Source organism: Sceloporus undulatus, chromosome 2 (assembly GCF_019175285.1).
Source record: "Sceloporus undulatus isolate JIND9_A2432 ecotype Alabama chromosome 2, SceUnd_v1.1, whole genome shotgun sequence".
Taxonomy (NCBI): Eukaryota; Metazoa; Chordata; class Lepidosauria; order Squamata; family Phrynosomatidae; genus Sceloporus; species Sceloporus undulatus.
Window position 1 is genome coordinate 170,750,305 of NC_056523.1, and position 14,050 is coordinate 170,764,354.

At 42.8% G+C, this 14,050-nt stretch overlaps 2 protein-coding genes across 3 annotated transcripts in view; one reads left to right on the forward strand and one right to left on the reverse strand.

Annotated features, from left to right (window-relative positions):
* LOC121922270 (retinol dehydrogenase 7-like) overlaps positions 1-6,626 on the reverse strand; it is an 11,472-nt gene extending 4,846 nt beyond the window's left edge. The window contains exons 1-3 of the mRNA XM_042451483.1: positions 6,471-6,626; positions 4,204-4,531; positions 1,674-1,932 (exon numbers count right to left, since the gene is read on the reverse strand). Of these exons, the coding sequence (XP_042307417.1) occupies positions 1,674-1,932; positions 4,204-4,516 (572 nt within the window). The 5' untranslated portion in view covers positions 4,517-4,531; positions 6,471-6,626. The remainder of the gene's footprint in view (positions 1-1,673; positions 1,933-4,203; positions 4,532-6,470) is intronic.
* The window catches only part of TAC3 (tachykinin precursor 3), a 169,072-nt gene that overhangs the window by 7,350 nt on the left and 147,672 nt on the right, over positions 1-14,050 (forward strand). The window lies entirely within an intron of this gene.

A 14,050-nucleotide genomic window follows, 5' to 3' on the forward strand; every position in this document is an offset into this window, starting at 1 on the left:
TGCCATCACAGGAGCCCTCCTGAAGGGCCCCAGCAACGGCAACTGGCCTCCCAGGGGCCCGCTGCCGCTGCCGGAGCCCTCCTGGAGGGCCCCAGCGACAGCAATGGGCCTCCCAAAGCTCCGGTGCGGCTCCTGGAGCCCCATTTCAGGGCTCCGGAGGCCGCAGCGGGCCTAGCGGCGATTTCGGTGGCAGGAGGGACAGGGGCCGGCGGAAAGGCGCCCGCAGGCCGGAGGTTGCCGACCCCTGGGCTATACTGTGGATCTCAGTGCTCGGGGAAGCACATGTGAGGAGATATGGTTTGTTAGATTGCCTGAATCTAAGACGCATAGATCTCCACAATACATCACTGTAGCTCAAGGCACTTGTGTTAGCCCAGGTTTGGACCCCAAAATTACCCCTCTCATGTTTAATATCAACTTCACATTAAAAAGGGAATCTGATGGAAAGCGACCTCTGAATAACCTGGATTGCCCTATAATAGGACATTGGGCCTAAGACCAGTCGGCTCCAGCCCAGGGGAAGGCATCCACCACAACAGACCACCTAGAGACATAAGCATAATCTCTTTGATCAATGAAGGGAGTTGATGGGATTCAGGCAGAGGAAGATGGTGATGCTTGTAGAGACAAGAATCTCTCTTGCCAAGGTGTGCATTTGCCCTTCGTCTTAGGAAATAAGACCTATCTTCAACAGATTTACATGTCTCAGCTTTTGGTCTGAGAACATTTACTGCAGCCATCAATCTTTTATCCAAGCAATCATAGACACATTTACTGCAATTCCCATCTAATATTCCTTCCTGGAAAACAATTTGGCATACAGTTAATCCTTTCAGGTCCTTGATGTCTGCCTCAAGGTACATTTCACTGTATAAATATTGGACATTCCTCTTCCTTCTTCCCATTCTTTGGGTTTAGTTGGAAGCAGGCAGCCATGCTGTCAGTTTGTATTTAGATCCCCTTAATAAATGATTCCACGTTTCTAGTTGGCCATTGAGTCAATTTCTGTTCCTTCAATTGGAAGCAAGCTTCATCATTGCTAAGTATTGCCATTATCAAAGCCTCAAACTATTCACCTGTCCCACCTTTGTTTTTAGCTCTTGGGTATGTGTGTGAGTGCATGTGTTTTTGTGTGTATGTTGTTCTTTCCCTTAATAAACTACAACTAATTTGGATATGCTTCTGAAGTTCTGTGTGCATTGGACCTAGTATCGTTGGGTTGGTCCCGAAGGCCACTGTTGACAAGGCCAGAATATTATTTCATTTGAGCTATTTTAAAAATTCCCCCATAAACATAAATTTGTGGGTACCTTCAAAGGACCCTAGAAATTTGGGTAACACTTGTACCTATGTACCTCCTTTCTTCAGACACAAATGAGGTGGGGGGAAACCACGTGCCACTTGGCTAAGAAAAAGGAAAAGCTGTAGAACTGGTACATTCAGCCCTTCTTATACACGGATTTTTTAATCACGGATTCAAGCATTCACAGTTTAAAAATGTTCAAAAAAAGTAAAAATTTCAAATATCAAACCTTGATTTTCCATTTTTTATAAGGGGCACCATTTTGCTACGTCATTATATTTAATGGGACTTGAGCATCCACGGATTTTGTTACACATGGGGGATCTTGGAACCAAACCCCAGCGTATAACAAGGGTCCACTGTATTTTACCTCAAACTGTCAGAGAAGGCTTCCACACCAAACTTGGAGGGACAGTAACCTCCTCCAAAGCATGCCAGTCTTCCCACTGCACTGGACACATTGACGATCCTCCCTCTGGCTGCTCTCACCAGTGGCAGCATGTGCAGTGTTACATCAATCAGTCCAAGCAAGTTTACGCCTATCACATTTGCAAAGTTGTCCTTGGTCAGCCATCCAATTGGTGCCATAGGTAAACCTATAGCAGCATTGTTGACCAAGCCCCAGAGCCCTGTGGGAAGAGAGAATTTATATCAGAGCTGTCCATTCTGTGCCTCATTTCCACATATTTTAACAATTTGATGATTACATTTTTTAAAAAAAATATTGTGTAGCTATAAATAACCTTCTTATTCTTTTTGACAGAACTATATAATTTAGGAATAAATCAACAACAACTAAAGTTTGATGGAAAAGTTAAGGGCATTACAAATTCAGCCTATCAGGACTTTTATGTTAACATTTGTTACTGAATAGCCTGTGGAAGGCTAATGATCTGTAGTAAAAACAGCTCTTGGAACTGAAAGTGTTTCTTTAAACTAGAGGGAATATTATATTTGATGTTCATATTTTCCGCAAAAATATATTTTAAAAATAAGTTTGCTTATAATATGTTACACTTAGGCCTGTTACAGAAAGCCAAAATAAAGCTGCTTCGAGTCACAGTGGAGGTATGGTGTTTCAATGATCCATGCGTCCTAAGAGTCCAGAAGCCACACCAAAGCTATGCTCCAGTCTTTAGGGCTGGAGCATGGCTTTGGTGCAACTTCTGGACTCTTAGGACGCATGCATCATTGAAACACCATACCTCCACTGTGACTTGAAGCAGCTTTATTTTGGCTGTCTGTAACAGGCCTTACTTATCCACCCACAATGTAATATTTATAATATACACATGACAAAAGGATTGAGGTATTCCACCAAAAATAGAATGATAGAATTCAGCTTAACAATTTTCATATTATTCATTTAAATATATTTAATTATGAGTGGATGATGGGCTGATAGGACCAGTCATTTTAGGCTTCCTAAATCCTGGGAATATAACACTTGATGACTGAAGGAACCCTGATAGGTCTTTTAAGATACTGTATCTGTTTCTGTATTGTTCTAAAGATTATTTTATATTCTTTCTGCCTCATTGTGTATCATGTTTCAGCCCACCTTTCCCATCCGATGACCTTTTGTGTAAATTCCACTTGCTTTTAGTATGTCCCTCTGTCAGCAATCCACACTCTGTAATTTGCTGTAATAGTATCTGTGTATGCCATCTTTGACAGCCTTCTCCCTTTCTCAGTTCCCTCTCCATCTCTTTGCTGTCAATCCCATTAATCACATCTGAGCGATCAATAGTTATTTTCTATTCACTGTTGTGAGCGAAGGAGGAACCTATAACCTTGTGTATTATCCTTCTAAGCTGGTTCTCAATGGATATGCACACCAAATAGCAGATAAATACTTTCCTTAATAATTTTTGTGGCATGCACTGTGCTGTAATGGGCAGTGAAATTCCACCAAAAAGATCTATCTGTGTCTCTGTACAGGTGTGCAATATGAATAGTTTGTGCATCTTTTGAAGAAAGTGGTCTTTTGATTAGAAGTGAGAAGGCTTCTTAGAGTGGGGTAATGGTGAGAGGGAGCTGACATGCACATGCTGAGAGTGGATGGGAGGGAAATAATAACCATTTTGTCCATGTCATGAAAAACATACACATCTTCGTGGTTATTTAATTGTCCTTTTTTGAGTTGGGGCTTATTTTCATCTTTCTTACCCTGATCATGCAACTTGGCACAGCTCCTTGTCATGGCTCAGTTTGCCTCGGGAGAACCAGGCCAGGGCAAGGAGCTGGGCTGAGTGAGCAAGGACAACCCCCCTCTTTGCCGGGACCTGGTTCTCCCAGGAGGAAAACTGAGCAGCAGCAAGGAGGGGCAGAGGGGCACGTGACAGTGAGGAGCCAGGTTGAGCGTACGCATGCCTCTACACCTGTCCTTGCCATGGCTCAGTTTTCTGCAGAGGAGAACCTGAAAGGAGGGACAGGGAGGCATGTGTGGCCGGCCTGGCTTCTTGCCTCAGCCCTGTTCTCTCATGGAAAACCGAGCTGCAAAAAGGAGGGGCAGAAGCTCTGCCACTTCTATCCCAGAAGGCCTACCCTTCCGGGATGGAAGCACTGCCCCTTCTGACCAGGAGCCCTACCCCTGCACCAGGTGACACCAAACCCCAGGATGCTACTGGGTGCAGCTCTTTCATCCTGAACAATTTCCCAATGCTTTAGCATGTAGTCTCTTGCTTTACTTCAATCCTCACTAAACTTCACCTGCTCATTTTTCAGACTGGGCTTTATTTCAAAAGCACAAGATCAGGTCAGGGTCTTTTCCTCTGGCCTGCTGGTGACCGTACCTGCTCTTGGGAATGTTTCAAGTCAACCAGTTATGACACTCACCCTACTGGCACACAACAGAGAGAGAGAGAGGAAACACAAGAGAAGTAGAGGGAATCTGTCACCTTTGCTCCTCACAATTCCTTTCACCCACTCAGTTGCTGCCACAACACTCTCTTTGCTGCTGATATCTAAAATGGTGGTTTTCAGTCGATCAGATGACAATCTCTCCAACTCTTCTGCCCCTTTCTGAGTGTAACAGGCTGCCAATACCCGAAAGCCCAGGGCATCCAGCTGCCTGGCAAGCTTGTTCCCAAAGCCAGAGTCACAGCCAGTGATGAAGACGTATTTCTCTCTGAGGTTCTCCACACTCTGTCCCTCTCGGTACCATCGGCGGAGGAAGTAAAGCCCCAATAGGACAGCTAGGTAGAACCACATGGTTGCAGTCAGGACCTTGACAAGGAAGAAAAGAATAATCTAAGAGAGGTGATGTATGTAGATGTCTCTTGGACCTAGAGAGTTGAATTCCCCTCTCAGCCACCAAAGCTATGGAGATCATAGTTTACTCACCACCAGTGAAAGAAAGATAGGGCATAAATTTTGCTAAATGATTTTTTTTGTTTCCAAAATTCTACTTTTAACCTTAGCAAACAGCTGAAAATGTGTAGCTGATGGGATTGAAGGTGGGTGGAAAGTATAACAGGGCAAAAGAGGGTGAGAGAAGAAAAAGCTCCATAATCCCAGTTTTTCCATTGCTTTCTAGCTGTTCTTTTTTATTTTATTTTTAAAATATTTATTATTATTGGCAAGAAATCACAATAGAACAGACAGAGGTGGGACACAGGCAAAATACCACTAGGGAGGGATACATGAGGTATCCGACAAACAACCATATAAGTATAAGGCATCATCATCCTTAGACTTCTGTAAAGGTCTCCTTCCAGAAATTTAAATGCTGATCCAGTGCTTTTGCGTGACTTGAGTGATTGTTAATATACTAAAAAGCAAAACGAAAGAAAACAAAACAAAAAACAGCCCACCATCTCTCCTCAAAAGAAGCATAATAGAGGTTATCTATCCTGTCTGACAACTTTTCCATTAGTAAACTGCCCCATAGCCTATACCATCAGTTGTCCATCATTAAGCTGCCCATCTTCGAGTTCTTGGCTATTTCAATTCTTGTGATGGTCAGGAGAAAACAAATCAATGATTTATGTTTCAAGTCTTTGTTCTCACCCAGAAATACAGAAGGTAATAAAAGACCCAGCAGGGAGTTATCTCTTGAAGAGTGATCTCAGAAATAATAGATTTAAACCCCTACATGGCTTGGGTCCTGATTTCTTGCGGGAACGCCTTCTCCCATATCATCCTCCCTGCACTCTTTGTTCTCCTGGGAAGAATTTACTTCAACCAAAGAGGACTAAACTTTTGGTAGTGACCCAGCGTTCCTTTTCAGCAGTTGCTCCTAGACTCTGAAATGACCTGCTGGACGAGATCTGTCAGATTACCACCTTGAAAACCTTCAAAAAGGCTATTAAGACGGAGCTCTTCCGGCAGGCGTTTCCAGACTACGTCCACCTCTATTTTCCTGTCTCCCTCCCCCCTTCACTCCTCTCCTCTTTTCTCCATCCCCTTTTCCATCCTATCTGGGCCCTGCTATACAGTTCTTTATTTTTATTTATTTATTACAAATCTTCTGATTTTAACTGTGATTTTATACTACTGTTTTAATATCTCTCTGGTTTAATCTCTTTTTAGTATTACTATGTTTTTATACTGGGGGAGGGATAGGGTTTTTTAGAATTTTAACTGTATCTTGTTTTATTGTTATAATCCGCTTGGATTCCAAGTGATTAAGCGGAATATAAATAAATTTATTATTATTATTATTGTTGTTGTTATTATTATAGATAGTACATTTGACTAAAACTATGTAACTTTATCACAATGTAACCACATATGAACATATGTTCCTTTGCAATTATGGCCTCTCCAACATTTTGCAGTTGATTGCTTAGAAAATATCAATTTCAGAGGCTGCTTGGAATAAGATTTGGAGTCCCTCCCCATTTAAATCAAGATCTACACTGCTTAAGAGAGTGTTGCTTAAAATGACTCTATATGCATTCTCCCGCCATGGCTGAGTGCGATAACACCCGTTTTTGAAATTAAAGGTGCCTGTATGCCGTCAGGGAAAAGGCACCTTAAACTCAATGCTCAATAATCCCCAGTGTTGCTGCTGAATTCCTGCTCATCGTTAGACTGCAAAAGAAGCAAAGTCCCTCTCTTCTGCATGAACCCTTTTCTTAAAGGCAACATGCCCATAGTCCCAGCTTACAGACATTAAGAAAAGTTTAAAAGAAGAGAGTAATTATGGGTGTCAGTGACTAACCTGTTGGTAGTTAAATGAAATGCTCCCAGGTCCAGGTGGAAGTTGTGGACAGAGCAGACATCTCTTCTTCTTTTCTGACCACTTCTGTTCCTCTTGCTGAAGTTTGTATGCAGAGGGGCAAGTGCTGAACTTTGAGCTGAACAATTGCTTGCAGGTACCTCCCCCCTCCTAAACCCAGTCAACTTAACCTAATGGGCAAGGCAGGTGCTTGCCTGAGCATACATAAGTTAAAAAGGGCTTTTCCAGGCTATTTAGAATGATGGAAAGAGGGCACTCAAGACTTTCCTTTTCATACCATGACCTGGATCTCTCTCAGTCCACTCACCTTCCGATGCATAAATGTGTCTAGAAGGGGGCATGAGAATGGTCTCCTGTCTCAGAACAAGAAGTAATCAAACTTACATGTGCTCTAGCACCAGACAAAGCACCACATGAGGGTATGATTCCATCAGATGTCTTCAAGAACAATTCTGAATGGTGGGCTCCTAAGTTAGTAAAAAAAATTCTCAAGTAAACTTTTGTCTTTGTTTCCTCTTTCTCAGCAGTGGTTTGCTGGTGTAAAAGATGAATGAGGTGGATTGGATTATAGGCTTTGCAACTGGTATATCATCCCCCCCCCCACAAAAAAAAAACCCACTAGAAAACTGTAAACAGATATAGATACCATGGTCACTTGCAGGTCTAGTAGTGAGAGGCTGGTGCAGGCTGAAGGAAGCCAAAGCCCAATAAACGATCACATGAGTTTAGCAGGAAATGACCACAACAGCTATATAGGTTGGCCTGGCATGAGGCACAGATCCAGAATCCCAATAACCAAATGAGCTAAAGTATTTGTTGTATATTAAACTCTTGAACTGAATTAAGAGTCAGAAAATGAGATGGTAATTGAGAAGCCACTTGGTCACACAGCCACTGTGTGGTTCTTTACCATCTGAGGATGAGGTAGGTCCATTCCTGAGGTGGGCATTACCTGTAAGTCTCAATCCTAAAGTGCCATAACAGGATGCCTCATGAATTGATGGAACAATGGGTACAAGGCCTATTTTCTCCCACAACTGGATTTTGCCCCATGTGGCATTGCTCAGTTGTGGCAAAAGACTAATAAAGTGAATTACACATTAGAGTATGCATTAACAAAAAAGAAAAACTACATTAAAGACCATCTTACATTGCATTACATTAAATGGGGGAAAGAAACAAACAACAGGTGGAAGGAAGGCAAAACTGGAAAGCCTGGCAGAGTGGAGCAGTCCTGCCTTAATACTTCCCAAGCGGACCTGAAGGAACCCTGGGTTTCTCAGGTTAGGTGCCTGACAAGTATCCCCTCCTCAGCATGCTGACTGCCTATTTCATTTTCACTGTGCAAATAGGGGAGCCCAGGAGGAAGAAGCTCTGCTGAGCAGAGAAAGTGGTGGGTTCCCCACACTCACACTTACACTGCCACCACAACCTGTACAAAATCCCCAGCTTTGTGTCATCTCCTCCTTCTCTACTTTCTGCTTGAGATCAGCCCCAGATTTGGAATTTTATTTCCATGCTTGTAGCTTTGGTTTAGCAGAAAGGCTTTAGAAAATAGAAGGATCTTGCAACTAGAAGGGTTTGATTTAAGGTGTGAATGGCATGTCTTTTTATGGTATAATAAACTTAAGGCTAATGTTGACTTTAATCGTATTGTTAGAAGATCTTTGTTAAAAATTTGGGTGAAATACAGAGCTAGAGGTTGCTGCCAAATACCTTTTGGGGTTTCAAGGCATGAATCTTTGTTTAATAGAGAATTGAATTGCTTGATCAATGGCTGGAATATGAAGAACTTTTAAAACAGGATAAGGGTCAATTTGTCTTTAACTTTAAAAAGGAACTGGGATTACATGGCATACATTTGTCAGAAGTTTACACTAAGGAGTTTATCGTGCAAGGCTGGTAAAGTGCAATTACAGTAGAATCATAGAATCATAGAGTTGGAAGAGACCACAAGGGCCATCCAGTCCAACCCCATTCTTTCATGCAGGAATTCTCAATCAAAGCATCCCCGACAGATGGCCATCAAGCCTCTGTTTAAAGACCTCCAAGGAAGGAGACTCCACCACACTCTGAGGGAGTGTGTTCCACTGTCAAACAGCCCTTACCGTCAGGAGGTTCCTCCTAATGTTGAGGTGGAATCTCTTTTCCTGTATCTTGCATCCATTATTCTGGGTCCTGTTCTCTGGAGCAGCAGGAAACAAGTTTGCTCCCTCCTCAGTATGACATCCCTTCAAATATTTAAACCCCCCACATTATTTTATTTTATTTATTATGGTATTTATACCTCGCCCTTCAGCCCTAACGGCTATCAGAACGGCTTACAATTATTATTTTTAATTAAGTGGTTCCCTGCCCTCAGGCTTACAATCTTAAAGACATGACACAAAAGGAGAAGAGAATGGTAGTGGGGAAGGGGATCAAGTCCAGTGGTTCTTCTCTCCCTCTGAGGCCTGGATCATGGCAGATGGACTGGAGGAAGGGCTCTGCTTCTTTAGAATAGGCCCAATGGTGCTGGTCCTTTCACCCTTTCCAGGCATAACTCAGTTTAAAGCCCTCCTCATCAAATTCTTGAGACTGTTGGCAAAAACGTTTCTGCCAACTGGCGTGAGATGCAACCCATCCCTTGCCAGATGTTCCTCTTCATGGAACCTCAGACCATGATCCAAAAATCCAAATCGTTCTCGGCGGTACCATCTGTGGAGCCAGTTGTTGACCTCTGCTATTTTCCTTCCACTTCCTAGGGAAGAGATGAGAAGAGACGAGATGACAACCTGTGCATCCATTTCTTTCAGCTTCCTACCCAGAGCCTCATAATCCCTGATATTCCGAAGGCTGTGCCTTGCAGTGTCATTGGTTCCCACATGAACCAAAAGGAAGGGGTATTGGTCAGTAAGCTTGACCAGTCTTGTCAGCCTCTCTGTCACATCACGGATCTTTGTCCCAGGGCGACAACACACCTCCTGAGACATCTTGTTAGGCCCACAAATCACTGTGTCTGTACCCCTCAGCAAGGAGTCCCCCACTATGACCACACGCCTGCTCCAAGGCTTAGCAGCAACTGTTCTCTCTGGTGGAACTCTCAGGCTCTCCTGCTCTGTCCCTGATAGTAGGAGAGTAGCATCTTTGCTAGGTACTTATCAAATGACGAAGGACCTTATCGCACACACATTCTGGGGACTGAAGGAGGACGCTCGTGTGCGCATGCGTGATGCAGAAAACGGAGTTTATCGCACACGAATATGTCCTCCAAGAGGCCCTGTTCTGTCCCCCGGCACGCACCCATTCGCATCCAGTCCTGACAGGCGTGATTTTTGCCTGATGGATACCGTCAGCAAAAAATCACGCCCGTCAGGACTGGACGTGAACGGGTGCGCGCCGGGGGACGGAACAGGGCCTCTTGGAGGACGTATTCGTGTGCAATAAACTCCATTTTCTGCAGCATGCACGTGCACACGAGCGTCCTCCTTCGGTCCCCAGAACATTTAAAATTGTGTGTGTGATAAGGTCCTTTGTCTCTTTCCTGTTGCTTTTCAATCAGTGGTGGATTTGCATTTTAGCTACTGGAAATAATTAAGATATTCTACATTATGCATACTGAATACTAATTTACTTGGTCATGGCTATTGGAGGGGGAGGAGGGAGGGGAAAGGGGGGCAAAAAGGATGTGATGTAATAATGATAATACCTTTTGGTGCTTTTAATTTAATTTGATTTTAATTTTATTGTGCATGGGGGAGTGGTGCAAAAGCAAGCTTTAAGAATTAAGGAGTGGTGGAAAAGTAGGCTTTATGTAAGGGCTGAATTAACAATATGTGTAAATATGTGACTGACTAAGTATTGTTTAGAAAATGAAAAGCAATAGGTTGAGCCAAGAAACAACAAGTAGAGGGGCTGAGGGAAAGAACGCAGCATGACTCACTCTTTCTTTCTTTCTTAAGTTATATGCCGCCTTTCTCCAAGAATGGGACCTAAAGGTGGCTCACAGATAAAAATGGCTACAAACTTACCAATACAATTAAAAAAACAATTAAAATTATTTCATTTAAACAGTATAATATGTTAAAAACAGATACATTAAAAACATAAACACAGCACACGCTACAGTTAAGAAGACCACAGAAGGGCTGATTTTTAAACTTTCCCCCACAGTGATGCCATTACAGGTGTATCTCCGTTAACAAAACCTCTGAAGGTGAAGCTCTTTTTTACAAAGTCTTTCTACACCCTCCAGCCCTCCATGTTTTCTTTATAGTTGGAAGTTTCTTTAGCAGCATTAACATTGGGAGTATGGTAAAGGAGGGCTGGAAAAGCACAGACGTTCAGTGTCCAGTTGCAGTAGTTTGTCTGCAATAAACAATGTGATAAAGAACATTTGGAATTGTAAAGAATGGGATTCTGCTCCAGCTGATACTATTGTAATTGTGTGTGCCTGCTTACAACAGGCAACCCATACAGCAACTGCCTTCAGAATCCATTACTGAGCATGTGTGGACAGTAAAACAGAGCGATAAGGGGAGAGCAGATAATCCTGCTTTATCAGCTACCCCCAGCAGATAAAAAGGGGATAGATTTATAAGTCTGGTTGCCAAAATAGAAATTATAACAAAAGTGGACTCTGATGTGGAAAAAAAAGTCTTCCTGAGAAGCATTTTGGGAAAAGGTTCTAATTTTTTTCTTTTCACTTATGCATGGCTTAGCTTAGAATCATAGAGTTGGAAGAGACCACAAGGGCCATCCAGTCCAACCCCATTCTGCCATACAGGAAATCTCAATCAAAGCATCCCCGACAGATGACCATCCAGCCTCTGTTTAAAGACCTCCAGAGAAGGAGACTCCACTACCCTCCGAGGAAGGATTGTATTCCATTGTCGAACAGCCCTTACTGTCAGGAAGTTCCTCCTAATGTTCAGGTGGAATCTCTTTCCCTGTAGCTTGCATCCATTGCTCTGGGTCCTAGTCTCTAGAGCAGCAGAAAACAAGCTTGCTCCCTCCTCACTATGACATCCCTTCAAGTATTTAAACAGGGCTATCATATCACCTCTTAACCTTCTCTTCTCCAGGCTAAACATCCCCAGCTCCCTAAGTCGTTCCTCATAGGATATGGTTTCCAGACCCTTCACCTTTGGACGTGCTCCAGTTTCTTGATCTGGTTGTTTTATTTCATGTGTGCTTATGTTGGTATAGAACTGAAAAGTCAATCTTGCCACACCTCCCAAATAGTTCAGAGCTGCAGGGGAAGTCCTGAATCTGCCAGAAAGGAAACACACACAAGACTTTGATCAATGGGACAATCCCCTTACAGCAAGAAGGTGGGACCGACCAATTTTATTGTAAGCAGATTTTTTTTATAGACCCAGGAGTTTCACAACTACTGATCAAACTGTGCATGCTGTGACTAGTACAACAACGGGCACAAAACAGCTAGCCTATTGCTTATCGTTATTTTGCCTACATACTTCAGCTTCTATAGGCACATCAGAAGCACACAGAAACATAATTGAAACATGATGTCCTTGACAGCTGGATATCTGTTTTCAGCCTCTTGAATCAATAACATTCTGACCATAGGATTTAGCAAGCTCAGCAGTTAGTGTGTGGACTACAGAAATGGTTTCCTAAATACAAGATGGTAGAGCCTTGGCTAAGTGGCTGAAAACAGACTTAAACCTTACATATATTGTTAGTTTTGAATGAAAGTTAGCTGCAATGTGTTGAACTGCTGTCCTCCTCCTCCTCCTCTTCTTTCTTCATGACTTAAGAGCTGAAGTCTATTCTTTCCATGTTATTTCTGCCACTAATATAATTTTGTTTCTTTGTTAAAGAAGTAGTTCCAAGGAACATACAGACTTTGTTAACTGAGGTAGACCTGTATATGCCAGGCAATCAATGACTGGACACATGACAGAAATGCTGTTCACATTATTACTATTTGAGCCCTGCTTCCTCATCTTTTCTTCTCATATCTTTGCATTTATAGTTTTTTAAAAATCCAGTAAAAGGATAAAATAAAGTTACTGTACTTAGCTTGGCCTAGTAAATACCTGAAGACAGTGGCATCATTAAGGACAGTGCAGTGGTGTGGATTACTGTCCCAGAAAAGGGGTGACACTTGATCAGCCCCTTCCCTGTGCATGCTCCCCCCTGCTCTGTTTCTGCATGCTCCCCCCCTCATCAGGAAAAGTATAGGGCAGCACAGGGGGAGGGTGTGTGTTCTACCCCCAGAAGCCCCACCACCAAGAACCCCACACCATTCCTGTGCTCCTCTGCGGCATCCATGTGTGCTCCCCTTGCACCATCCCCATGGCCACATCCCCCATACTGTCCCTTTTCCTCATCAGGAAAAGGATGGGGTGGCATGGGGGGAGAGATCATGTGCTGCCCCCCTAAGCCCCTCCCATCCCCGGTGAGACTAGGTGCAAGGACACCACTGCCTGAAGGCACAGTGCATTATTTGCAGTGCTCTCTGCAGGAGCACAGCAAGTAACTTGCAATGTAATGCCAAAAATGCTTGCGTGTATGTGCCTTCAAGTTGCCTGTAGACATATGGCAACATCATGAATTTCATAAGGTTTTCTTAGGTAAAGAATATGCAAAGGTTGTTTTGCCAGTTAGCTAGCTCCTTGTATTTGTTGCAGTCTCCCATTCAAGTCTTTATGCAGCGAAAAATTTCATTGTATTCAATGGCACTGGTTTCCTAGTAAAGGGCTTTAGTGTTTCAGCCTTTAAAAAAGTAAGCTGCACTTGTAGAAACAGTAGCTCCCAAGACAGACATTACTTAAAAAGAGAAGAGAGCTACTATGTTTGAATTCTTATAAATCAGTGCATTCGAGTCACCTCTTAACTCATCTGCCCTGCTGCCTGCTGTCAAAATATGTACGATCATTTATAAATTACCAGAAGCAGTCATATTTCTCTAATATTTAGTCAGAACTAACTAACAGTATTGTTGGCGCATGTAGAACCCAAGGTCTATCCATGCAGAAAGGAAGCTGCTAAGAACAAATACTCTAGGACACTCTGGAAGTGGTGCAAGGTGAAGAATCCTTCTTCCACCAAAGATATTAACACGACAACAAGCTGAGTTCTCACTAAGAGGCTTTAATTTTTGTTGCAGTATTTACAATATCACACACTCACTGACAAAAATGCTCCGCCACCATCCAACAACAACAACCCAACACTGTACAGTGGCAGATCCTCCCTTATATACACACTTTCTGCCTGAGAATTTGGTCCAACCCCCAACTGGTATGTCACCATGTTTCCTGTCACATAATGTTCCATGACTGTGCATTACTGAAGCATTATGACTGCATATTGTGTAGTCTGTCCCATCGATTATCTCATATCCCATCCTTCCTTCCAGTTTTAGTTGAGCTAATTGATTTTAGTATGAATCTTTTATTAATGCATTTGTGATTTAATTGTTATTTTAAGGGGGGAGGGTAGAATTTGGGATTATTGTATATTGTTATTTTACTATGTATTGGACTGTTTTACAGTAAGCTGCCTCGGTCCTAGTCGGAGTAGGCAGGATATAAATAAAAGTTGTTAGTATT